This window comes from Equus asinus, chromosome 3, assembly GCF_041296235.1.
Source record: "Equus asinus isolate D_3611 breed Donkey chromosome 3, EquAss-T2T_v2, whole genome shotgun sequence".
Classification (NCBI taxonomy): Eukaryota; Metazoa; Chordata; class Mammalia; order Perissodactyla; family Equidae; genus Equus; species Equus asinus.
Genome location: NC_091792.1, coordinates 123,811,925 through 123,839,903, shown reverse-complemented (window position 1 = coordinate 123,839,903; position 27,979 = coordinate 123,811,925). Strand labels below are relative to the sequence as shown.

Sequence of the window (27,979 nt, the reverse complement as noted above, 5' to 3'; positions counted from 1 at the left end):
GGTGAAACGACTTTTTTTATTTGAATTCTAAAAGAAAGAGTACAAAAATCTCTCAATTGTCAGGAGATGAAACTCTTAAAAAAAGAAAAAAGGTGTTTTTATCCGTGAAAAACTAGATTAGGAACTCCACAAATACTTTTCACAGAAACATAAGTGGACAAAGTTATGCTAAAAAGCAAAAACAAAAATCATCCTAAGATATGATGGAGCAGTTTGTATCAGACTGACCCTCCAATAGATTAAAAATTTCAAGCCCTGAGGAAAATTTTAAAAATCCGCTTGAAGACACAGGAGAGTAGCTGAAACAAGCAAAAATTAGAAGAGAATCAACTCTCACATGACGGGAACTACACTATGTGAAATCTGTGTTTATACGGCTTTTCCACCCAGGATGCTCTCCAGTCTGGGGATGTGGGACAGCAAAACACTGCAGTTTTATTGGTCTAATGAATCAGAGCGTGGAGTTTGATACTTTCAGAGTTTCTGGAGATTTTTAGAAAGAAGTGAGCCACAGGGAAAGCTTAAAATCTGAGCATAAACTTCCCATGAACCCTTGGTTGATTCCTCAACTACAACTGTACGGGTAAAATGCCAAGAAGTTCAAAAGGGAAAAACAGCCAAAAGACTGGGGTAAAAAAAGCAATGAATGGAGATTTCAGCTATTATCCACCATATCAAAGTCAGAGTTTGGAGTCTGAATCCAGCCCTTTAGGGCAGGTTGATAAATACATTAGGCTTTCCACTAAAACCCCAAAAAGATCACACCTTAGGAGGAAAGACTAAGTCACAAGAATAATTCCCTAAACTCTCCCTGAGTTAAGGGAAAAACTATAGTAGACTCACCCTAACGACACATAAAACCAAGTCCCTGCACATTCTAGGTGATCTATTAGTAATTAAACTACATAACTGCAAAACTCAACACTTTCCAGGGAAGGTAACATAGTCCAGAGTCTCTACAGTACGTCGTCAACATACTAGTATAAAATTAAAAATTACCGGATATTAGAAGAACCAGGAAAATATGCCCATAGTCAAGAGAAAAAATTTAGTCCATAGAAACAGAGCTGCAAAAGTCCCAGATGTTGGCTTAAAAAATGACTATAATTTATAATCATAATAACTATAATTAATACATTTAGAAGTTCATAGAAAATAGCCAAAAACTGGACACAATCAAAATATCCTATAGCAGGTGAATGGTTAAACAAACTGTGGTACATTCATACCATGGAATACCAGCCCAATATAAAGTAATGAACTATTGATACATGCAATGACTTGCATGGATCTCAAGGGCATTATGCTTAGTGAAAAAGCCAATCTTAAAAGATTACATACCATATAATTCCATTTATATAATACTCCTAAAATAACAAAATTAGAGAGATGAAGAGCAAATGAGTGGCTGCCAGGAGTTAGTGAGAGTGGTGGGGTTGGGGGAGATGGGTGCGATTGATTATAAAGAGGTAGCATGAGGGAGAACTTCGCAGTGGTTACATAGTTCTGTATCTTGATTGTCGTGCTGGTTACATGAATCTACACATTTAATAAAATTACATGGAATTATACACACTTTATACCAACGTCAGTTTTCTGGTTTTGATATTGTACAATAGTTAAGTAAGATGTAATCAATGGGAGAAACTGGGTGAAGGGTACCTGGGACCTCTCTGTGCTATCTTTGCAACTTTCTAGGAATCTACAATAATTTCAAAATAAAAAGTTTAAAATAAAGTCCATAGGAAAAGATTAATACAATATATGAAGAGATGAGGAGTATCAGAAAAGGAATTGAAACTATAAAAAAGCACCAATGGAGATCATAGAATTGAAAAATTCTTAAGATGGATTAGCATCAGATTTTGAACACAAAAGAAAGGATTAGTGAAATTGAAGGTAATATTGGCCTTCTCTCAATTTTTCCATTGCATCAGTTCTTATCAGAAATGCTACTACCTCAGGGATGCCTTAACTGACACCCCCACTGTTGGCTTATATTTGGTACCATTGTTATTTGTTCTCATGGCATGGTGTACTTTTCCGCCATAGGATTTAACCACAATAGTGAGTATATGTTTATTTGGGTAATTATTTTTTTAACATCTATCTCTCTGTTAGACTGCAAGCTTCCTGAAGATTGGCACCAATCCTTGTCTATTATGTTTATTGTTCTTTCCTCAGTGGCTAGAACAGAGAAAAACCAGATAAGTACTTGTTGAATGAATAAATGCTAGATAGGCCTTGTTCATTCAAGGTGAGTTCTTAGATGCCACACCAGGTGTTGAGTGTTACGTCATAATGTTTTGTAAAATTCTTATATATTGATAAGTAAGAAAAAGTATAGTCCACTTCAATGTCTGCCTGTCCCAGACTTTCTTATTGTTTCTATCACTTTTTTTAACGTTTTTTACAGCATGTTTTATATCAACCTTTGCTATTCTTTCTGAATCACAATGTCATATAACATCAGATAGACATAATCTTCAAAGGAGTGCTCTGGCTTAGATTTTATAAACTTCTTCGTATTTAGATGGAACCCTAATGCGGTGTTATCATCTCAGGCAATTTATAATCATCCCGGCAGCTGCTTAGGTTTTCCAGTTCCTAACTTTCTTCTCCTCTTCTAAAACCAGAGGCTCAGACAGACAATGTGTCAGTAAAAATCAAGGGTATTACTTCATCTGTTCAGTGTATCATCTCCAGCCATTAACATAATAATGCAAACTGTGTGGCGTTTAAAAATGCTATTCCCTGGTTAAATTAAAAAATAGAAAACTATATGGGATTTTTCCTACATATAATGGTTGGTTGATCCTCCTCGTTCCTTTTAGATACTTGTAAACAATTGAATTCAAAAGACATATGTGCTGTGGTGGCAGACAGGTTTCATTTGAGGGATCCCTAACATTTGCCCTGGTACCCTAGAGCACAGAGAGGTGTTGATCATTTATTACACATTACCTTTGATAGCCTTGGCTGGGCAGTCATGTCATGGGGTATCTGTACTAAAGCTCCAAAAGTGCTTGCTCTGTCTTGATTTATGTTTCCACCAGCTGCACTGAAGCATCTTTTTATATGAGTACAGATGCTGAATCCAGACATTAGGAGAGTTTCAACCTCCAAGGTGATAAAGACTGTAGATTCATGAACCCCTCAGGTTTCATTTGAAACTAGAGATAGTATTTAGAGTTTTGAAAGATAGATTTCACAGCACAACTAGGCTGTTTAAGTGAGTTACTTCTGGGCCACCTTTATACTAATCCAGAACATATATGGTTGTATCTGTTTGCCGCAATGCCTGCCCATTTGCAAATAGATCCCCCTAAGATGGAATGGTTGCATGGGCAGTCTGTGATCAGAGACTGATTCAAAATCATTCTAAGTCAGGGCGGACACCAGTGGAATCTGCCAAAGATTCATACCAAAAGTGCAGTTGCAACCCCAACTGTCAAGAAATAGAATTTTTCCCCTCTGAATCAGATATTAATGTTGTAATCTGTGCTCTTTCCTCCCATATCCTATTCTCAGTGGTGAGTCATAGACACTTTCAAACATCTATACTTTCGGACAACTTTTTAAATGTAAATCAGCTCTGTACTGTGATTAATTCCAGTATACAAAATACATGTGAAGACAGGCATCATAAAGGTAAACAGCTCTCTCCTAAGTCCAGCTTGGAACAGCTCAATAACCTATGTTAGCCTTTGAGACTGGGCCGGCTCCCACATCACTACCTCACCCTCAAGCCAACTGCCCTCAGCCTTTGATGAAACTTTAACCATTCTGAGTTAGCATCTTGGATTCTGCAGAAATCCAGGCAAGACCTTTGATTTCTAATGATAGCTTGTGTTAACAGTTCATGAACCTCTTTAGCCTTCAAGCCCCTGCCCAAATTCTGGCTTGGTCCACATTTTGTTCTCTAGTCTTGGTTTAATCTGGTTAACCTCCAGTCTTCAGCAGTCTTATTTTCCTTTCCGAGAATCTCAAAATCTCTCTCTCTCTCTCTCTTTCATTTTCTCTCTGGCTTCGAGAGTCCATTTTCTTTTACTCCCAAACAGCTAGGATTCTTTTGTGAATGAGAAAGAAATTGGACTTAACTGGCTTAAGAAAAGAAAGGGGCTGGGAGGGTTTGGCCCACACAACTGAAAGGTTCAGGCATGGTTCTAGTTTCACATGTGGCCATATACAGATGTTCAAACAGTATCATCAGAAAGCATCTCTTTTCATCTCTTAATTATGCTTTCTGTTATATTAGCTTTAATTTCAGTAAACTTTTCGCTCATGATGGTCCCAAAGCTCCAAGTTTATAGTGTCAGAGCTCTCTACAACCCTAGCACAAAAATACTCTCTTATACCCAATAGTCCCAACAGAAAAAAAGTCAGGATGCAGTCTTTTTGGACCAACTTTAGTCATATCCTCATGGAGAAATCAATCCCTCTGAGCAGGAAGATAGAAAACACTAAACGCCCACCTCTGGGTCATGTGCCTGTCCCCAGAGCCTAGAAGATGCAATCAGCCCACTTCAACCACACGCACCAAAGGAATGTCAGGCCAGTGTTGTCAGAGGAAGGTTGAATGGAATCAGAAAGGTCAAACCAATAGGCATCCACTACAGCCTGTCTCAGACTCTTTGCCTAAAGGAAAATATCTTGACTTCTTAAGATGGGATCCAAGAACCGCTGTGATCTCCTTCCGCTTTCCTTTCCTGCCTCATACTCCCTCTCCCCTTCACCAACACACTCTTTGCTTGAGAATTAAAACTCACAGCTTTACCAAATTGCCATGTTTTCACTCTTTGGAACCTTTGTTTGGCTTGTTCCCCAGAACTCACCTCTTGACTGATGCCTTCCCTTGCTCCTCAGGTTGAGTTGGTGCTCCTCCTGGAGCTTTCCACAGCACTCTATGCTTACCTTTATTTTTTTTTAATTTTACAAATATTTAATGAGTTCATTCTATACGAATACTCTATGTATTGGAGATATAGCCAGCGATTAAGAAAACAAAAGCTTACACTTGGATGGGAGAGACAGACAGTGAACATCACACACAAATACATCACACACAAACAATGAACGTCACACACAAATACACGTAGAATGCCAGGCAATAATAAATGCTAAAGAATAATAAAGTAGGCCTGAAATGAAGATAGCGTATCTTCCTTCTTTGGTGTTGCAATGCCTATCCCAGAGGCTAGCACAAATCAGGCACTTAAATGACTTTTAAAATAATAAAGGAACTAATAAATTAATTACAAAACCAAACAGGCATGCTCTTAGAATTCATGTGTGATTGGGAACTTTTTTCCTATTATATTCCTATTGTTACAAAAACAAATTTTTAAAGCATTTCCCAAATTGAGAACTGTTTGAAACCTCTCAAAATTAAATTATATATATAATAAACATTTTCTAAAGGTGGACATTTATTTAACTAGGAACAGTCAGTGGTAACAATATATGCGTGTTAGTGGTAACAATATATGCGTGTTATTAATAGATTGTTTTCAACCTGTGTTGATACTTTGTGACCCTAACATATCTTTTCTCAGCAATTCCCTTCCCTTGAAATCCCTGTATTAGAATATAAGGAGATTGATAACTCCGCTCTGCCTTTAACTCATAATCTTCTCCAGTCGGGAGGAATAAAGTGTAGAAGTCCAGTGATTGTCTTGGGAGACGTTGGCTAATGCGGTAAGAAGATTCTACCTAATGTGATATAGTAACAAGGACCTATCCACTTAGGTGTAGTATTCCACAAGCCCCAAGACATTCACACACATATCGACATCACACATCCTAAGTATCTCCTTTTCAGCTATGGGGAAAGCAATCATTACTCTGGCCATAATCACTCTTTTCTATACTTGAAGAGCAAAACATTACTGATGACATTTCGGATGAATATTTTAAGGAGATTCACTGAAGATGAATCTGAAAAATGCCTTTATTTGCATCATTCAGAATTGAATGAATTTTCTGGTTATAATACATTTTATATTTAACTGTAAAAAGCACTCATCTCAAATGTCGAGATGCCCTAAGCAATCAGTGTTTTGTCCATGTAAAAAATGCCCCAATGTATAAAAGTTTCTATTTTCTTGTTTCCATCATTCTCTGCTCAAAGTTCAATAAATTCCCACTACCATCAACTTAAGAAATTATTCCCTAACCTTAATGTCATGTATTTCTCAGGCTTGAACTGTGCATATTGGAATTAATTCTCAGTTTTCTGAAAATAAGGTAACTGCTTTATGGATTTTCTATCCACCATGACTTCAACTAAAGGCCAGGTACACAAGAACAAACCCTTGGAATACATGTACAAATGTAGACTGGGAAAACCTTAGTCTAGAAAGAAAAAGGCTCAAACCTGTATTTTTAACAAGTTTACTAATTGATTTGGATGCACAGTAATGTCTGAGAACCCAACCCTAGAGATTCCAGCCGTTCAGCATCTTTGGCCATTAAAACTCAAACAGAGATCAGAGAGATAGCTCCAAGTCTGAGTTTTCTCATTCTGCAGACATTTACTCAGTCCCTCCTTAGGACTATCTCGGGCTGGGTTCTGGAAGAGCAAGGGGGCTATACAGCGAGGAAGAACAGAGTAACAAAAAAACAGCTGCCCTCCTGGAGCTTCCATTTCATTTGAGGTCATTGACAAATGTGTAAACAAATGCATGACATGATGGTGGATGATGAAAATTATGGTGAAGAACGTGGTGAGAATCTAGCCAGGTAACAATCTGGGCAAGAGCATTCTAGGAGAGAGGAATAGCACGTGAAAATGCCCTGAGGACTTAGGAACATGGAGGGACCAACGAAAGGCTGGTGTGGCTGGAGCAGAGAGTTCAAGGGGCAGGTTGGTAGGAAGTACGGGCAGGGGTGCATGCAGGAGCCAAATCACATGGTGCTTTGTGGATTCGGATGAGAAATTTGGATTTTATTCTATGTCTTGACAAGTAGCTAGAAGATTTAAACAGAGGAGACATGGTCTGTTTTACATTTTAAAAGGATCACTCCAGCTGCCATGTAAGGAAAAGACTACAGGGCTGCATTCCTGGAAAAAAGACCAGTTATGTGGCCAAAGGTGATGGTGGGGAGAAGTGGTCAGACTCAGGATGTATTTGAAATTAGAGCCATTAGGACCTGGTCATTCATTGGATGGGAGAATGAGGGAAAGAAAGGAGTCCAGGTTACATTTATCAACATGAGTAATGTCCTGGAAAATTGCCAATTGTTTAATTTTATCTTTGTCTTTTTCCTTCTCTATTTTCTGAATAATATAATATGTATTTGTTTAGATTTATTTGGGCTTATACTTAACCTTCTATTGCTTCTAGAAATGGTATTTAAGTTTCCACTTCTGCCACTAGTAGTCGGGACACGCAAAGAGACATGCAAATCATCTCCAGTGAAGAAGTCTCCCATCCTCCGTCCCCTCCCCCCAGCAAAAAAAAAAGGGATTCAGGAATTTGAGGCCAAGGGATTGAGGTTTGGCAGCCCTGATGAGAGCTGATGACTGACAGCAACATCACAAATGTGGCATGTTATGTGAGCGGGATAGGCAGATGGAGGATGTGGCTGTGTGGCTCTCTACAGGTGAAGGCAGCCATTGGCACTGAACAGCTCCATTAAGGACACTATAGGCTTCTGGAAGGCAGCTCATTCTGCAGCCAGCATCACTTCACTTGGCTTCCTACTCTACTTCAGAACTACTCAGTAAATATGAATCTAACTGAATTGGCTAGCAAGAAGGAAATAACTTTCTGTTTGCAAAGTAGATTGAGCCCGGAGGTATTTCTCAACAGGGCTTTAAAACTGCCACTGAAAACAAGATTATATTTATTCCAATTACACTGAAATGAGTTCTGCTATATTTACATATTGAAAATATCCAGAACAGTTAAATTCAGTGAGTGGCAGCATTTTTCACAGCCTAAGGTACTGTTTGAGAATGTTGAGGGCAGAGAGCAGGAGAGGGTGAGTGGGCTGGAAACGGGGGCGAGAAAGGCTAAACCCAGGCTAGAAAGTGACTGTGCACATTTGCTTAGGGTCCCTACCGAGGGAAAAAATACAGCCGTCACATCAGTGTTTTCTGGACATCAGTCACCCTCATGATTTTTGCATTCCCCTTTGCATCAGTCAGAGTTCTCCAGAGAAATGGAACCAATAGAAACAAAACCAACACATATACAAAAAGAGATTTGTTTTAAGGAATTGGCTCATGTGATGGTGAAGAATGGCAAGTCCAAAATCTGTAGCGCAAGCTGGAAACTCAGGTGAAATTTCTATGTTACAGTCTTGAGGCAGAACTTCTTCTCCAGAAAACTTCAATTTCTGCTCTTAAGACTTTTAAGTGATAGGATGAGGCACCTATATCATCAAGTGGAATCTCCTTTAATTACAGTAACTGATTGAAAATGACAGTCACATCTACAAAATACCTTCATGGCAACAGCCACACTAGTGCTTAGTCAAACAACTGAGCACCACACACTTGCCAAGTTGACACATAAAATTAACCATCATGCCTTTTTACCACCTGTACTATCATTCATTCATTCATTCAATAGATAGTTATTGAATACTCTTATATACCAAGCACTTTTCTCAGTTTGGGAGAAACAGCAGTGAATAAGACAAAGCCCCTGCTACATTTTCAGTGGGCCACTCAGGAGGAGGAACAAGTTGAAGAAGAGAGAGAACCAAGAGTGCTGCTCTGGCCATTTCAAGATTGAGATGCATTTGAACATTCATGTATACGCTGTCTTTATAAGGTCCAGGAGAAAAAGGAAATGTGAATTACTTTGATTTTTTTCACTCATAATAGTGAAATAGAAGGATAAGTATAATGTTACGAAAAACATGCACAAAATCACCATTTAGCATGCTGATTATATTTTTCTAAATACATTGAAAACAATATATACAGCTCTTTTGTTTTCTCCTTAATGCTACTCAAGTTTTAAAAATTCATTTGATGGGGTAAGAGGATATTACCTGTTTTCCTCAATAAAAATGTAAGTGCCGGGGCTGGCCCCGTGGCCGAGTGGTTAAGTTCGCGCGCTCCACTGCAGGCGGCCCAGTGTTTCATCAGTTCGAATCCTGGGCGTGGACATGGCACTGCTCATCAAGCCACGCTGAGGCAGCGTCCCACATGCCACAACTAGAAGGACCCACAACTAAGAATATGCAACTATGTACCTGGGGGCTTTGGGGAGAAAAAGGAAAAAAAATAAAATCTTTAAAAAAAAAAAAATGTAAGTGCCAATAGTTTAAGAACCGTGTCTGTTTTGCTCACTACTATCATCCCAGGACAGTTGTGTCCTCAGAATTTGAAAACAAGATATTGTGACGGATAAGCACTGTCTGCAGGAAGGAAGGAGAAGGTTCACCAGCCAGAAGCTGGATTGTCTCTCCCCATCTCAGGTCTCTATACAGGGAAATCCCAGGCTTTTCTTTATATGTGAGCCCCTCCAAGATTCGCCTTAGAGCAGGCCTCAGGGAGATCTCAGGAGGGAAGATGAGCGAAAGGCTCAGCAGGCAAGGAGGAGGTGGATCTCAAGGTCACAAGTGAGCAATCTTCAAAAAGATTGCTGGAAAGAGAACGAATAACCTGAGTTTGAAAGAGAGCACAGTATTTGTCCAGTAAAACATTAAAACTTAATAGTAATTGTATTGAAGCCTTATCAGTAATTGTATTCATTTCCTCTCAGTTTAGGTTCAATATGCTCTAAACTTAAAAAAAAAAAAAATCAGTGATGTTGGTTTGAGGAATATGTGGTTAATATAACGCAGTCATTTTCCCCAACATTAGATAGACTTAGCTCCCCAACCACTGGAACCACCAAACAATTGCAGGCCTGCCCCATCAATGCAGCAGGTTCAACAGACACATACCTAACTGGATTGCACCTTCTCTGGAAGCAGATCAGAGGGAGAGAAAAATCCAGAAGGCCCAGAGCCAAGTATGCCTGCCTCCTTCTTCCAAATGTACCAGACAGGTTACTGGGGAGCAGTGAAAGAGGAGAAAGAAAAGAAGCTGGAAGTGTTCATCCGGTAGCTTGTCTCCTGGGGATTGGAGTGGAAAGTCCCTTGCAGTACGGCAACATGAGGAGTGGGGAATGATTATCCCACTGGACAGTTATTTCAACATCAGCAATGCTTCAGGAAATCTGTTAGTCTGTGTCTGCCCTGGAAATCCAGTGTGTTGACATTTTCATTTGCCTCACTTCCTTTTGCTTCAAGGTTTTAAAATCTTTGATGTCTGGATCGTGTCCAATTCAGATGTTGATATTTCTAGACAACGTCTGACCATTGCAGATGTTGAAACAATGCACAACACGGCTCCTTGCTGCTTCTGAAGATGTGAAAAACCGATGGCCACTACCCCATGGATATTATTTTTGGAAAGCTGTGTCAGCTGTGGATATAAGGATACCTTGGGTGTCCCTATATGGTTGAGGTGAAGGGAAAGGCACTCTTCTCCGAGGAGAAGGAGTTAGGGCAGAGCCAATCAGAAACTTGCCAATGTTAGCAGTGGCGAGGCTACCACACATCCACCTTACTGGGCAGCAAAAAGCTTGGAGGGTGGTGGATGAAGTCTCACACCTCAGAAGAAATGCCGGAGCACACCGTCACATACACACACACTCTCTCTTTCTCTCTCTCTCTCTCTCTCTCTCTCTCTCAGAGTCTATAAGACCAACTTTTAGGACAAGTCCTAGACTGTTTAGAAGAAAGACTGGAGATGGGCAAGAACTGTTATGTGACATTTCTTAAATTTTCCTAATAAAGGACATGGTAATTTTGATTTAACTCTGCAGTAGTGAAATCAGATTTCATGGGTCGTTGCAGAATTGGATTCATTATTTTATATGTCAAACCACTTAAAGCTATGATTTCTAGCTCAATGACAGAACATTTTGAGGGATTTGCACAAACTAATAAACCTCATGCAATTTACAAGTGCATTTGAGTCTGCACCAAGGTTAACCAAAACATCTTAATAAAACGTACCTTATTTGCCATGACTTCTGTGACTTCTGTTTAATGAGGAGCATCTGCATGCTTCACTGGCAGATCCTAAATTCTAGCAACTTGTTTACTTAGAGAGAGTTCATAATAATGCAACTTAATGATGCATACAGTATAGCTCAAGTGATTCAGTTTTACAAGTATTTTTTTAGTATGCTATGTCCTCTGCCTGGAATATTCTCCATAATGACTGTCAAAAATTGGAAACAAACCCTTGAGATTATTTAGAGAAAAGTTTTCATATATAGATGAAGAAACTGAGTTAATAATAAAACCAGGGTGAGAATATAGTTTTCAACTCCCAATCCTTTGTTCTGTCCTCTACTCATCCTTTAAGACCCACTGCAAGCAACACCTCCTTCATGAAGCCTTCATGACCCCCAATGATTTATCACTTTTATGAACCTCTAATCATGGTCTATACTGTACCGTTTAGCATTTTGTTAAAAACTCCTGTCACTCCCAAAATTATGTCTTATCCTTGTATCTCTAAGCAGATTATTATATCAGGGACAAAATCCATGTTTTATGATTCTCTTGACTGGAACACCACAGTACCTAGCAAAATCATGTGCACCACCTTGTCATCTAATGTATTTTTCTGTTTTCTAATGAATTTAACACTTTGTTCTTTGCCACTTCAATGCTACCATCCTCTGTAATAATGTAAACTTTCATATGCATGATCTTTTAAACAGTAAACTTACTCTATTATACACACACACACACACACATCCTTGACACCTAGCACTGTATCTGGCACCTAATAAGCACTCAATAAATATTTGCTGAAAAAGAGAGAGAGAGAGAGGAAGTTCCTGAGGTTACCATGATCAGGGAAGGTACACAGGCACACAGAGGAAGTAGGATTTAAATTGAGCCTTGAAAAAAAATATTGATTAACATGCAAAGAAGACGGAAAATTATATTTGAGACCAAGAGTATACTGTGTTTTAATCGTAAATTGGGCACTTATCTTTGTTTAATCTTATGCAATTTACTTAAGCTTTCTGAGCCTCCATTTCCCCATCTGCTGAACTAGGATAATATATATTTCACAAGGTTGTTATGAGAAATAACTGAAATAATTTACACAGTAGGATTCAATAAATAGTAGTTATTAACAACAACAAAAATTAATAATAACTCCCAGAATAAAGAAGCCAGTAGATGTGCCAGTGAGAGCATAATGAGTAGCTCAGTTAGACTAGAGCAAAATGCTTCACAGGGGGAAATGATGATAGATGAGACTGGAGAGAGAGAGTGGCCAGATTCAGTCAACACTTCTCTCTCCAGTTAACTTGACACTTAAAGCTATCAATTGCATCACTAAATCCACTGTGGATGTGGTGAAAGCTAAGGACTATGAAGTGGTGATTTCTCAGAAAAAGCACATGAGCGTTGAATCAAATAGGACATGGGTTGTAATGTCAGGTCTGGCACTTCCTATGGGAGTAAACTTGAGGACTTTGTTATTGTATTACTCAAGTAATATAGACAAAGCATCTACCACAATGCTAGGCACATGGCAGACACTCAATAAATCTTAGTCCTCTCTCCGTAATGTACCAGCATCACATCCGCCCTCTGTACTGTTCTTCCTCTCTTTTTTCTCTTTGCCTCCTCTTATGCTCTTCTCCTTCTCTTTCTTAGTCACCTGGTTCTTTTGACTGGCTACTTATACCTTGGGCGTTCCACAAGTGCTTATGGAGATTAATCTCTTTCAAAAGCATTTATGGAACCCTCACTGTAAGTCAGGCAGTATGCTAATAACGGTAGATTTAAACACAGCTGCCTGGGCTGCCCTTGGAAGAAATGTCAAACTCATTTACATGAATGAGCCAGGTCCCCTCCAGGTAAATCAGTTTGCAAAGTACACCAGCTTGAAGTTAAACAATGCCACATTGGGGGCCGGCCCCATAGCTCAGCGGTTAAGTTCCCACGTTCTGCTCGGCGGCTGGGATTCACGGGTTTGGATCCGGGTGTGGACATGGCACCGTTTGGTAAGTCATGCTGTGGCAGGCATCCCACATATAAAGAAGCGGAAGATGGGCACGGATGTTAGCTTAGGGCCAGTCTTCTTCTGCAAAAAGAGGATTGACAGCAGATGTCAGCTCAAGGCTAATCTTACTCAAAAAAAAAAAAAATAAAAAACAAAAAAACAATACCACATTGTAAGCCGAATGTGCTCACATTTTCTGTAGTTCCAGAAGTCGGTCTGTGGGCATAGCATAGAGAAGAATCAGGAAATCTGGAATAGGTTATCACTGGAATGGCAGGAAGCAGCAGTGAACAATGGTGAAGATGCAAAAGTCAGAGTATAGCCAGGCATATCCTTTTGATTCATGAATCCCACTTAAGGAAATTTAGCCTGAGGAAATATTTGTGGATATGCACAAAGATTTAGCTAAAAGATATTCCTTGCAAGCTTGTTTATATAATAGTACAAAAGTAAAGCAAGCCTTAACATCTAACAATAGATTAATTCAATTATGGTTTATCGATATAAGCTATTAATAAATGATATCAAAGAGGATTATTTACTAACGTGAAAAGATGACCAGGCTATACTATTAACTGACAAAAGCAGATTGCAAAGCAAAATACACTGCGTGAGCCTATGTTTGTAAGTATATATGAACAGAAAATAGAGTGGAAGGCAAGGAAGATGTTACAAATAATGGATTCTGAAGGTGAGATTACGAATTTTTATTTTTTATTTTTCGTTTCCTGTTTGTTTCTGGTCTTAAATGTTCCATGTACCACTTTTATGACAAGAAAAATGTCATACATATACATATATGGCATTTTTTCTTGTTACAAAATATGTGTATATATATATGGACATGAATTATGTATACATATGGATTCCATAAGTGGTAGTTATTAACAAAAATAATATGTAAATATATATATATAGTCTACACACACAAAACACCACTGCACACACACACATACATACACACACATACTAGTGTTTTGTGAATGGAGAGAAATGATGGATGGATAGATAAAAGGTTAAATAGATTAGATGGATTGATAGATTAGATCGCCGATTGATACATGATAGAAAGTAGATTAGATAGTAGACTAGATAGATGATAGACGATAGATTAAAAGAGAGATGATAGTAGATTAGATAGATGATGGATAGATAGTAGATTAGAAAGATGATAGATAGATAAATAGAGAGAGAGAGAGAAAGAGAGTAATCTCCAAGTCCTGGAGGCATGTAGAGCCAGATGCCTAGCGAGACAATGTTTAATGAGCCCCATGCAGTGTGATGAGTTACAGGTTAATGAAAACAAGTGAATGTCCTGGCAGTTGTGTCTGAGCCTGTCTCTTTTCCGTCAGGTCGACCCCCACGGCAACATTCTCCTCAGCACCCTGGAAATCAGGAACGAGACGAGCGGCTCGGAAGTGCTCACGGGCATGACTGACCCCAAGGCCCCCATGTACTCGTACGACAGCGCCAGCATCCAGTACCGGAAGCCTCTGAGCAGCCGCGAGGCATACGGGCGCGCGCTGGACCGGCACGGCGCGCACAGCAAGGGGCGCATCCGCAGGCGCGCCTCGCAGCTCAAAGTCAAAATCCCCGACTTGACTGATGTGAATTCCATAGACAAGTGGTCCCGAATGTTTTTCCCTATCACCTTTTCTCTTTTTAACGTCGTTTATTGGCTTTACTATGTTCACTAAGGTCTGTCCTAATGGTTCATAAACGGCTACTTTCCTCTTCTCATGATTTGTAACCCCCCAGGTCCCCAGCAGCGATCCTGCTGTGTTTTTTGAGGTAAGAGATTCAGCCATCCAATTGGTTTCAGGTCTTGCATATCAATTTTATTACTGCACCATGTTTACTTCAAAAAGACAAAAACACTATTTTTTTCCAGTCTACTGTGGTCCAGGTTATCGGCTCTTTCAGAGCTCTATTAATTGCCATGTTTACAAACACACACACACACACACACACACACACACACACACACACACACACAAAGAGAAGTTAGATAGGTAGATCTTTAGCAGTCCTTCCTAGTTGCCCTGGATTTTAGTGATTTATTTTTCTCATGAGAATGAAAAGGGGACCTATCTCTCTGTGTGCACTGCTTCCTGGTAAACCGTAACAATCTCATGCTGCCAAAAAACAACACAATTTCCAGGATCTCAGAAGACAAAACAAAGCCATTGACAAGTTACAGATTTCCAGGAAGAAGGGAAAACAAAAAGAAGCCTAGAAAAGGAGGACTCCCCTCCACCCTCAAGTTCCCCTAACTCCCTGGTAGGTGGGGTCTCAGCTCTATGGAAGAGGCGAGAGAGTCTGGCACGCGCTGATCCAGATTACACAAACTGAATCTGCCATCTTCACCTCACCAGTAAGCTAGAAATTCTGAAAAATTCTCCTTTTTCAGACTCCCAGGCAGATTTAAAATTAACATTAGAATCCAACCTGGTGGCCACTGAGAACATTGTTCTTTTCTTGTTGAGAATAGGAATTTGGGGGGCAATGACCATTTTTGTAATTACTTTTCAAATGAACAGCCCTGAACTTGCTTATTAGCCTGGAATCACTTGCCACTGTGCCATGAAGCCATGTCATCACATTTCCTTGGTTCCTGCTCCAGAGAGATTGAGGAAAGGGGGGTGGGGGACGTGGGCTTCAAAGAAGAGGGTGGTGAGCAATTTTTGCTTGAGAAAAATATTGCCCTTTCCATGAGGAAGGCAAGATTTATGTGCTGTGAAAAGGGTGCCTGGGCAGTTACCTGAACTGCCAAATCTTAAATCAAATAGTATATATTTCTTAGCCTTCCAGACAACAGTATCTAATGGTGACAGCTCGTTGTACAGGCCTCAGCTAGCACTTTATGGCTCTGCTCTCTGAGCTCTGCGTTCCAAAATATGAAACGAATGCTTCAGGACATGCATGCACACCCATGTTGTTATCATTCTCCTCCAAGGCTAGATTTCTATTAAAAAAAAACCTTCAAAACAGCAAAACCACAGATAGCAACAATGAAGACAAAAATCACTGGGCCTTCAAACATTTATACCAGCCCCCAAAGTACAGACCCTGCCTACACTCATTAATCGCTGTCATTACTGCTCTGCCTTATCTCTGCTCATGGATTACGTTGGTCATGGTCATCATAGAAGAGCAGCCTTCTGAGCCCAACACACAACTCTAAACATGTCCAACTAGCTACAGTTGAGATTTCCATTTTGTGTCATTAAGCCTCATTGGTTTTTTTCAGCCTGCGTATCTAAGAATTCTATATGTTCATTTGCAAGGTTGAGCGAAAGCCTAAGTTGACCAACCAGTGATAGAGGTGACTTGGGAGCTGATCCTTGGATGTGAAATAAGGGTTGAGGTAATAATAGGGATGACTGCCTATTTGATGATCTGGCTTTCTCTCTAAGGCTGTGATGAGGGCCTGTGTTTACAATAGCATGAGCTGCTAGAAATGATTGTCTTAATTGGAAAGATAAGGCTGAATTCCTGCTGATGAGCCCAAGGAAAGAGAGTTATGATATATTCTTTTAGAAAGCAAGAAGAAAAAAGAACCCTAAAATAAATGAATGCTTATGCTATAGATAATATACGTTAGTAAGAATATAAAAACTCTGCTTTACCTGGAAAAATCATCTCAAGGTTTCATAAGAAATTACTAGGGTATGGAGACCAAATTTTCATTTAGTTTTTCAGTTGTATAATCACAGTTCCCTGGTCACAGAAGTCTCCAGCCTCTAGTGATAAAGTGATCCATTTTGAAACTCTGATTAATTCCTTGGCAGGGTGAGATGCTTTGCCGTCATAAACTGCCCAAATAGCATGGAATGTGGCCATACCCATGATTGTAAGGTTAATATTACCAGTGACCACTCAGGAACCACTGTCTAGCCATTTATTTTAAATACAGGAAGGGAGACTTTTGGCTGATACCTCGCAGGAATGAATCGTTCTGATGTCAAAGCTCTTTAAAAAGCTTTTAAGAATGAGTGCTAAATCAGAAAGTAAGTATCTGTAATCCATGTTCCTTAACAAAATTTCTCTTTATTTATCTGTTTAGATTATTCTACTTGGAAAAGATTGAGGTAATTTATATTTTTATTATTATTTTTATCTTGCCTTAAAAGTTAAAGAATCTGATGCTTGTAGTTTTAGACATAAAGAATCTCCGAGGAAAAAAAAGGACATTTTTAATTCTTATATCTTAACCTTTGTAAAATGGAAAATTGGTAAGCCTGAATCTACCATCAGGCACAAAATAGTGTGACCGTATGACTTTTTGCATGGAGAGGGTCACAGCCACCATTATGCAAATCCTGTTAAATAGTTCTGATTTTAGAGGCAATGGCAGCCAGAAAAATGGAAATGTTACCATATTTCTGGTTAATAACCTCTGTCCCCACTCCCTTCTCCTGGACACCTCCTAGCCAAATCCTCCCCTCTTTGTCCCCACCTCCCTCCTTCCAGGCTGACCAGTGCATGGAAAAAAAATCTTTCTTTTCTGCCTCCTCCCTTGTCTTGCCCAAAATGATGTACGTAAAACATAACAGTTGTTAGACATTCTTAAGTGCCCCCAAACTGGTCCCCATTCCTGAAAGATTCAGATCATTACATTATGGAGGGTTACTATTTAACTATTATTGAGTTGTTTTCTTTTTGCCATGAAAATAGCCATAATCTCCTATATTACCGCAGTGGCAGCAGAGGCTGAAAAATCGCATGGACTCGCTCTCTTATGCCACAGTCATGTCCAGGGGACCCCATGTTCACAGTTCATAAACTGTGACATAAACTGTGTCATGGACTTAACCTCCGTAGATGCCGCAGAAATCCATCTTTCATTTAACAGTGATGACTACTCACTCATTCCTTCCATTCATGTTCCTTGGCTTAACATATCAGGGGTAACATGTACATTACACTTACCAGCTTTGTGAGGCAAAGAACCAGGTAAAGACATATCTTTGGCTTGAATTATCCATGATTATTGCCTCCTTCCTCCACATTGCCAAATAGAAACAGCAGACTGGTTGGTAATTCTGCTGATTAAATGATATGTGTTTTCACATATACCATCTTTATTGTGCTTTACAATCAATGAAAGATCTTGAAAATGCAAAGAGAAAATGTGGTGCAGAGAATAAAGTTTGGTTTATGGATCCAAGGATAGGCTTTCCTTAAACAAACATTATGTACAATACACAGAAATATTGACTAAATTCCATCTTTCTAAAATCAATGACTACTTTATAAATATTCATTTAAGAAAGAGCTCAATTAAAATTTGTCAAGTTAAACAAAAAAGATATATTTATAATGCTAGAAGGAAACAATCTCCAAGATTTCTTATATGGACAATTTTGAATAGTATCTTACCAAAGGGTGATGTACCACAATTTTTTTTCCTAAACAAAGTGTAATTATATATCCCAGGAGGGAGGAAAAAGGAATGTGAAAGCATTTGTTCATGCTGGTCCAATCAGAAGTTACTGGGATGAGGACAGAAAAACAAACAAAAATATCTCAGTTTCATGAAAGCAAACTAAATACAAAGGTAAACTTGTTAAGAGAATGTAGAATATTGTGTAAACTTCCTTGTAAATTTTGTACATAGTTCATTGAACTGTTCCCTGTTATGTGGTGGTCCTCAACTTTGGGTGGATGTTTGAAAACTCTGAGCATTGTAAATAATGTAAGCTTATAAGGCACTTGCTTTTATTCATAAAGTGAAATGACTAGTGATTTGGGCCCAAACCAGAATCTTTTTAGGTCTTGCTCTTTTTCTGCCATTTTGTGTATGCAGTTGTGTAACTCTGCCAGGTGTCTGTGATCCCTGCCTCACGCCCAACCCCACTGAAAGGGACAGTAGCTGCCAAGAAGGCTGCACAGTTGTGGGGCTCAGGAACAGCGCACCAGCAGAGACAGGAACTGTAGCGAGCTGCTCCTGGAATTGTGTCATGAAAAGTAGAGGTGTTTTTATCAGTCATTCGTGGCTATTCATATATTCAGATACTGAATTGTCCATGCTGTTGAGGGGGTCAGGAATGGAAGAGATGATCAAAATCCACAGGTAACACAAAGCTTCATTTACACCAATAGCTATAGCTTCTACATTTTTTCCTTTCACAGTGTTTCCCAGAACTTCCAATAAAAAATAGAAGTAGATGGATGGGTTTGATCAGGGTAAACAAACAGTCAAATGTCCAAATGATGGGAAGAAGAAAAGGAAGAGATAGGAAATGACATTGATAACACCAACTGGCTGATTCATCCCTGAAAGATCCAGAGGTAACCATGTCACTATTTTTAAAAGATAAAGAGAAATATTGGTAAAAGTGGACTGGGAATTAAAACGAGTATTTTTCAACAGGGGGTCAGAATATGTTTGATATTTCCTAAACTTAAAAGAGAATTAAATCTTCTAAAATATGTTTCTCCCAAGTCCTAGTGTTCTTGAAAAACTCCTCAGAATGGTGGGATATTACGCCACAAGATGTGTTTCCATGAAAACTGGCAGTCCCAGAGAGGGTGATGGTGTCTACAGAAATTCAGGATATCCAAACAAGCAGGGACATAGCTCGACTGCTTAGTAATATTTTACAGTGAACAATGGCTTTCTTGGAGATAAGAGCTTAGTAAGGCAGGGCTTTTTGTGCCAGGAGAGTGCAGGGAGCCGACCTTGTGAGACATTTTGGCTCTAAAATGTGCCAACTAGGGTCCACCATTAATTGAATAAGATAAATGCCCTATTGGAACTAATCAGGTCAGTCAACTTCTATGTCCAGAACACATTGTGCTTTTATTTTAATCATGCTTTTTCTAGATAACAGAAATCAGCTAAATTGACAGAAAACTTAACTGTTAGAGGCTGCAACTTCATAAGCAAACATTTGAAAATAAATCCTTTTTAATGGAAGAATTGCAAACCAGAAAACACAAAGTTCCTGGAAGGATAAGCATAAAGAGTTTAGAGTTTGTTTTCACTTCTCCCCGAATTTCCGTATTTAAACTGAAGAGGTATAACTGTTGTTTGTTTTGTTTTTCCTAATTAAAAAAGTCCTTGGTAAATCAGTGGACTCACAACCATTCCTGATTGGCCCCTAGATACCTTGCACATCCTGGAGTAACCAGCACTCATGGCAAAGGCTTCAGCAGGAACTCAATGTGGGAAAAGTAGGTGTATTTCTTTTGAACCAGTTGGGAAAGCAAAGCATTCTCATGAGTGACTCTACCTGCATTTCCTGTCCTATAGACAATAGAAAAGTAAATCAATAAAAGAGAGGCCAAATAACATTATGCATTTGCCTTAGGTACACAGGGTTACAGATTCACTAGCTTAAAACAGCCCCAATTGAAAGCCAAAGGATAAATAAAAGCAATCAGTTTTGCTACCTGGCTGGCTTCTACTTCTCCCTGATCTTCCTTTTGAAGAGAAACAGGGAAGAGGGGACATTTTCCAGTATAATTTTTTATAGGTGAAAATTATCAAAATATGATCTGTGTGTGCATTTTGCAGCTTTGGCTGTGTAAAATAGCTGACCTCTCTTGTGTTCCTTCCTTCCCAGCACCACGTACGATCCTGCCTCATGCCTTAACCCAATGAAATCACTTCATCTATTTTTCCACTTTCTCATTTCCAAACTTCATAAGATATCTTGCCCATGAATAGGTGAAAACTTCAGCTTCTTTGGACCTATACTGCATATCTTCAACTGAATCCACAAAAACAAGGAATCTTAATAATTTCCCCAAATCCCTACTCCTATTGCCCTTAAAAGGCCTTTGGAGGTAGTTTGTATAAATCACAGTAGCCTCCTCTGAAGTGCCTTGGATTATTTTTCTTTCCTGCTCTCCTGTCCCTTATGTAAAGAGTACATATGTTTACATAAACATTCTCTCTGCCAGCCTAATTCAAAATAAAGTGGAAATAAAAAGCATTAGCTCAAACCTAGGAAAACTTACACTCTCTACACCAAAGTTTGATGATAAGACCATCTCCTTACGTTATAATGTAGATGTAATACTGTGAGTTCACATTGCATCAATTCTTTTTCATCAAACTTGTTTATTCATGCCCTCTTTCAGTCTTAATTATAAACCATTTAAAAATCTATTATTATTCCTCTCAGAATGGCTTGTCATTCATGTAGAACATCACTAGTTACAGACTATCCTCTAGGAACTGGATCCACTTCATCCTTTCTGTATCTGACTCCTATTATGGATTTCCACTTCTATGCATCATCACCCTACCTACTGCCCTCAGCCTTCTAGCGGACGTTACATATGGTTAGTAATTGGACAAGTCTTAGTACAAACTGTCTAAATTGCACCTATAAAATACGTAGACATCTTTCTCCTCCAGACAGCATTTCTATAGACTTGGAAAACAAAGAGTTCTAAAGCCAAGCAATGTGCAGCCTAACCCTAAAAAGTTAATAATAAACGAGCTGCATGGTGGGGAGAGGAAAATTATGGTGGACAGAAGACACCGTGGAGTTAGGATTACATGATATGGCTCTTATGCTGTCTCTACCCCTGCCCAGTTGTGTGACTTTGGACCACAAGATGACCTCCAAGTTCCCTTCCAGAACTAAATTTTAAAAGGAATTTTAGAAAGGTGTATTTGTATAGGAGATTACAAAGATACAGGGGCACCATGTCCTCTGCTAACATAGCCACACAAATTTAGTAATATTCCCTGTTGCATGTCTTTGAGAGTAAGCCATCGGAGTAAGCCATGTGGTGTCAAGTGAACTGAATTCAATACCTGTTCATAGTCCTTTAAAAAATATAGAGAACATACAGTTAAATCTGCAGACAAGTGTAAAAAAGTTATTTTACGATTTTAGTAATGGTCTTTACTACAATATTTCCCTGTAAGAGCACTGGAGAGTCTCAGAGAACGTAAAACAATGTGGTATCTATCTGTAGATCTCTGGAAGATGCAGATCCCTTAGACCATTCTGTTAATTCAGTCAGGAAAAGCCACGAAACATCCCTCTTGAGTGGAAAAGCCACCTTCGAGGCAGCATCAGAGCAGAAAAGCTGTTGCAGTGTCCTTCAGTAGTCCTCCCCACTCCTGGACTCCATCACTGTCTTGTGTTCTGGAAGTGGAGTCGCAGATAGGCTTGAGCTCTCAGGCAAGAGGCAGCCTCCTATTATCTAGTTGGAAAAGATTCCAGGTCTTTAGGACCTCTGTTATCCGTTCTCCCAGCCCACTTCCCCCAGCTCCTTCCATCCGCCACTTAAACTGGTTAAATCTGCCAAATGTTTTAGGCACAGCCATGAAAAAACTGCAAGATTACTTATTAACATTTCTAACTATTCATATTTCTAAAGCATGCATCCTCCCCATTCCAACCTCTGAACACGATCCCCAATGTGATTCCTGCACACAGATGTTCTTAACATTTTTCCTTTTTTAAAAGACACCTTCCAACTCTAAATTCTCATGATTCTCCTGAGAGCCCCCTGACCATTCACAATTGTTAGAAGAGTGCCTAGGAATTTCTCCCTCCCATCATAGGCCAATCTATGAATAGGGCTGCCTTTTTTTAACAAAGTGAGCCAAATGTTATGCCCCTCAACCTCATACACCCTACCAAAAACTAATGTTCCAACCTTCTGATGAGCAGGTGTACTCATCACTCCTCTTAAAGTAGGGAGTTAATAGTTTCCTTTTTCTGGTTTCCCATCCTTTTTACCTAGAGATAGTTTCATATTTAATGTCATCTTTTTAAAGACAGAGGAAGCAATCCTAAGTCTTTAAATTCTCACCAAGTTGAGATTAATACTTACAATATGTATATCAATTAGGATTCATTAAGATCTAAGTAACAAAAGATGCAACTGAAAGTAACCTTAACAATCAAAATGTTACTCTCTCGTATAACAGTAGGTTCAGAAGTAGGGTGGCTACTGGGTTAATTATTTCAATAGCACGATGATGTGATCCAGGACCCCCTCCCTTCCATAACCAGTTCTTCCTAACTCTTCATGTTCTCAGCACCCATTGTGGTTGCAAACTGGCTACACTCATGCACCCATACGACCTGGCAGAAGAAAGGAAAGTCCTGCCTTGGGTCTCTTTTTTTTTTTTTTTTTTTAAAGATTTTATTTTTTCCTTTTTCTCCCCAAAGCCCCCCGGTACATAGTTGTGTATTCTTCGTTGTGGGTTCCTCTAGTTGTGGCATGTGGGACGCTGCCTCAGCGTGGTCTGATGAGCAGTGCCATGTCCGCGCCCAGGATTCGAACCAATGAAACACTGGGCCGCCTGCAGCGGAGCGCGCGAACTTAACCACTCGGCCACGAGGCCAGCCCCTGCCTTGGGTCTCTTTTTAAGAGCAACAAAACTCCCCTAGCAGTCTTCTCTTTTGTCCCATCGGCCAGGGTTGGATTACATATCCATTCCTGAACCAGTCACTGAGAAGAGGAATGGAATTGTCATGACTGGCTTACAACATTGACCCTCCCCCCACCCCAGAGCTGCCCAATAACTGAAGAAAAAGAGGGAGGATATGTGAACAAAAAGAAGGAAACATGGCTTTTGGAGAGACACCCAAGAATGACTGTCACACATTGATGTAAGGCAGAAAACATTTCCCACACATAATTTCACGATTTGATCTTCACTACAACCCCATGAAGTTATGATGACAATACCAATATTTGGAAATCGAGGCTCAAATAGGTTAATGATTTACCCAAGATCTGATAACTAGTTAGTGATAGAGTTAGTAGTCAACCTGAGCTTTTCTTGGCTCCAAAGGGAAAGCTTTTTCCACTCGACTACACTGCCTAGATTTAATCCTTTTTACCTTGATGATCTAGGTTTCAGGTAGTTCAAAGATGAGTGGAGAGTAGGAGGAAAGAGAACAATTTCCACCCGCAACAGCTAGTTGCTACGTCCAGTAACCACTCCTGTTCTTTTTTACCCCTCTTCTCCACCCTCCCCATCTCCTACACAAAAGCCTTTCATTTTTCTCACAAGGGAAGGTGTAGAAGCAATAGCTTGTGCAACAACCGAATAGCCTGAAGTGTGCCCCAGTTCTTTCTGGATAACATTATTGATAGGGGACCATAAGCCCTAGTTTGCCCAAGACAGTCCCAGTGTGTAATTATCAATAGAGCCACCTTTCGCTCTCAAAACCATCCATTTAGATAATAAATTACGTAGTCACACTAATTATGGCATCTCCTAATTCCCATACCTACAGGATATGGGAAATATCAATAAGTTAATATTAACATCTTGGAGAAAATATATGTCTTGGCTCCCTATGGAATCATTTATTAAGTGTGACCTCAGTCTTTTCCACCACTCAGGCTCACTTATTTCTTATGGTTCCCCTTACTCAACCTCAAGCCAGCTCATCCTCAGGCCTTTCCTACCCTGCCACTGCAACAGCCACACATCATCCCTGAAGGTTCTCGTTGCTGTACTTGAAATTTTACATTTTATTTCTGCTGCCCAGATTTTCCTCTTCCTAGCCCTTCCCAATGGTGAATTAGGAATCAGGCCAATATCATCCAAAAAGCCATCCATGAGCAACTTTTGTTCATTCTGTTCACTCTCCTGCTAGCACTGCCTCAATTCCTATGACCATTTTGTCCAATAGTAATAGTTATTTCATTTTTGTATTTTCCAGCAGTTTTGCAAACAGATATTTTGCCTCTCTAAATAAAGAGTAAGATCTTTAAGGGTAAACGCCCCATTTTCTGATTCTCTTGTATTGCCCAAAGCATCCTTTGTTCTGTCCATGGTAGTGAGTCTGTAAATGCTGATTAAATGACCTACATTGGTAAATGAAGCAATTGAGAAACACATTTCCGTAATAGGCAATACTTCAGGATTACAGATAATATCTTGTGAGGCAGGTGCCCCAGAAAACCTCTCCCAAGTTATTTTAGTCCCGTAGAGCCTATGTCTACAACCTTTAAGTGGATTTAAAGAATGCAAATTTACAGTTGAACCCAGGTTGGGGTCTGTGCAAAGCGGTCGTTGAGATTTTTTTTCCTTTGCTCATAGCTAAACAGACTGAATCCTAATACCATCATTCTAGATTCCACCAGTTCTGGCAGAATTGAACTTTCCATGGTAGTTACTACTGCTTTTCCTTTATGGAAAAACGAAGTTTTTCATTTAAGTTTTATTTTTCCCATTTACCCACCTTTTCCTTACTAAAAGCCTTTTGAATCTAGGTTCTGTGGGATGTTTATTCTTGAAGGTGGGACTGCACTGCATATTCAGAACACTCCAATGTGAATTCTCAGAGAATACTCCCAGAGACTATTGCATCCAAATTTCATTTCTGCCAAGAAATAAATAGAAAGTTTAGAACTATCTAAGGGGGATGGGCAGTTCTTGACATTCACCACTGTTCCTCTAGACTGCATAAAATAGATGTACAGAGAAATACCTTTTCTGCCCCCCTCATTTCAATTGTTAACTTTCCTCTTCTCCTGTTATGTATATTATTTACATACTTGCATAAAAGAAATATATCATTTGCAAGCCTTACCTCAGAGTGGCAGCCAGCCACCCGTTTTACTAGACAACATATTTTTCTACTTGATACTCCCGCAAATACTTTGAATTGCAGTGTATCTGCTTTTTCTTTATTTAAGCTAATCAACGCATGTTAATCTGTTTCTTACGTCTTTTTGAAATACTCACTGGATAAAGCTTGAAATATTTTATATTTTGCAACAGTGCCCCTGAGACATTTTTAGGGAAGCCAATTGATTATTCCAATCACCACAGTGTCATGAAAAACAGAATTATATATCCAAGTGATATTTCACATTCAGAACATCCACTACTCTTCTAAGTAGGGAATGCTCGTGACTCGATATGCATATATTTATTGACTGTGTTGCTCAACTCCTTACTTTAGAGGGGCCAATACCCTCTTGATAAAAACTATCATGTGGCATTATTACAAAGTCAAGATTGCATGAGGTTTTTGGAAATTCCAAATGATATGTTTACAAGGACCAAAAATTTTTTGACATCTTTAAATAAGCTTTTTATTTTTGACCACCAGGCAGCATTTTGTGCCATTGTGATGGGAACCTAATGGCTAATGTGAAATAACGTTGTTGTGTCATTTAAACGGTTAAGAAATGTAAATTGGAAACTTTAATATTGTTTAAGTATAAATAAAACTGTTTTTGAGAGAAATGCATCTGGGCTGAGGATGGCTTGCTTGAAAAATTCTCTTGGCTGTCCATCATCTCTGAATAATTATTTCACTCCTTTTGACTTTTCCCAAGGAGACTCAACCTGAGGCAAAAATCTTTATACAGAGATTCAGGTTTGGGAAAGCAGGACTCATTAGGCTAAAGAATAGGAAAATTACTATCTTGCCAGTAATGGAACACCTCTTTGGCTACCACCTCACCTAAAACTTGATTGAACCCCAAAATTAGCTAAACTTTCCAAATCAGTCTCCCGCCATGTTAATTCATAGCACACTGTACTATAGCTGGGGCTTTCAAAAGCAGGTGCTATATATATATATATGTATATATATATACAGAAAGAAATTCATGCCTTCTGTTGCCTCTCAAAATCCATTAAGCTGTTTGAATGTTTTTATTCCTTGTGTTTTTAAATCTCCTCTAATCAATTTGCTGAATGGTCTATCTACCCTCCTACCAAGCATAATTGTAGCTAATTCTTATCCTGATTGGTATTACACAGTTCTTGTAAATAAAATAATCCCTTTCTCCCTCTTTATTTTTTAGCAGGCAGAACTCCTTTAATTGCAAAAAAAAAAAAAAGTTACAATATTTTAATGTTCTTTTGCTTTTTTGACACAAGCATTTGCTTTCTTACATAAGCAGATAATGCTTTTGTACACCTACCAGACCACTGAAAAAGCCAAATGGCAAGAATTAGTATTCCTGGAAACCTATAGAAATTTTCATGAAAAGGGACAGGTTTAAAAAATGCAAAGAAAGGAAAGGTGGACTCCTTACTTTTATAATTCAAGTTTCTATTTTGTATCAATATATGCTGCATTTTCTGATTGAAACTGCTATTCTGTCTGATGACATCTGTGATTTTCTGTAGCTTCTCTTTACATCTGAAATCAAACTTTCATACAGGGTGTTTGATTGTACTCTTTGTTAGGGATTTGATTAAAATATTCTAGCCATTTCATTAATTCCTTTTTACGTGCTTAACATATGAGATGTCATGCCTTCACTATCTCAAAGACTATCTGTGGACAAAATCCATGAAACCTATAGACTGTGAGCTATACACATGAAAGAAGAAACAGATTTCACTCTAAGCAGAGAATCAGTGAATAGGAAACTATTCGGTGTCCTCCGATTCCTGACCCTTTGATCTTCATGGCCTTTTTTCTATTCTTAATCATTCGTTGAGTAATCGTATATTCTTGTAAAATGCAAAATCAACTTACATGCAATCAGGTATGGACACAAGAAATGCTTGTGCTCTCGACTTCAGGACTCACAGATACCCTAGCCGTCAGAGGACTGTAGTTCACTCAGTATTTTTGTTAATAGTGTGGCTGTGCTATAAAGTAGGTCGCTGTTTTTTTTGCTTTGGTACTACAAGATTTTAAATGTTGCAGCAAATGAAAGAAAACATTTGAAGGCTGGTGTCAAAAATCATCAGCTATACTTACAAAAGCCGTGTGCAGCTTCTGAAATGTAGTTTATTGCTGTAAATATGTACAATTTATGTTAGCTTGCTTATTCCTAAAACATAAATAAAACCTTTTTTATTAAAAATGCCTACATATAAAAAGCTTACTTTGTACAATGTTTAAAAACATGCAAGATTTCAGGCATATCTTTTTATAATCTTTAAAAATGTTTAGAATTCTGACTCTATCATTTGAGAGCTTTTATTGTAAAATTTAATACAAAGCTAAATCCCTTTATTTGGAA

At 38.9% G+C, this 27,979-nt stretch overlaps 1 protein-coding gene across 2 annotated transcripts in view; it reads left to right on the top strand.

Annotated features, from left to right (window-relative positions):
- Positions 1 to 18,162, top strand: part of GABRB1 (gamma-aminobutyric acid type A receptor subunit beta1) — a 354,994-nt gene extending 336,832 nt beyond the window's left edge. The window contains exons 9-10 of one of the 2 annotated variants that reach the window (XM_070505950.1): positions 14,398 to 14,490; positions 15,892 to 16,603. In XM_070505950.1, the coding sequence (XP_070362051.1) occupies positions 14,398 to 14,490; positions 15,892 to 16,017 (219 nt within the window). In that variant the 3' untranslated portion in view covers positions 16,018 to 16,603. Of the gene's footprint in view, positions 1 to 14,397 lie in introns of both variants that reach the window. The other variant, XM_014857137.3, reaches the window with a different exon arrangement.
- The last annotated feature ends 9,817 nt before the right edge of the window (positions 18,163 to 27,979 follow it).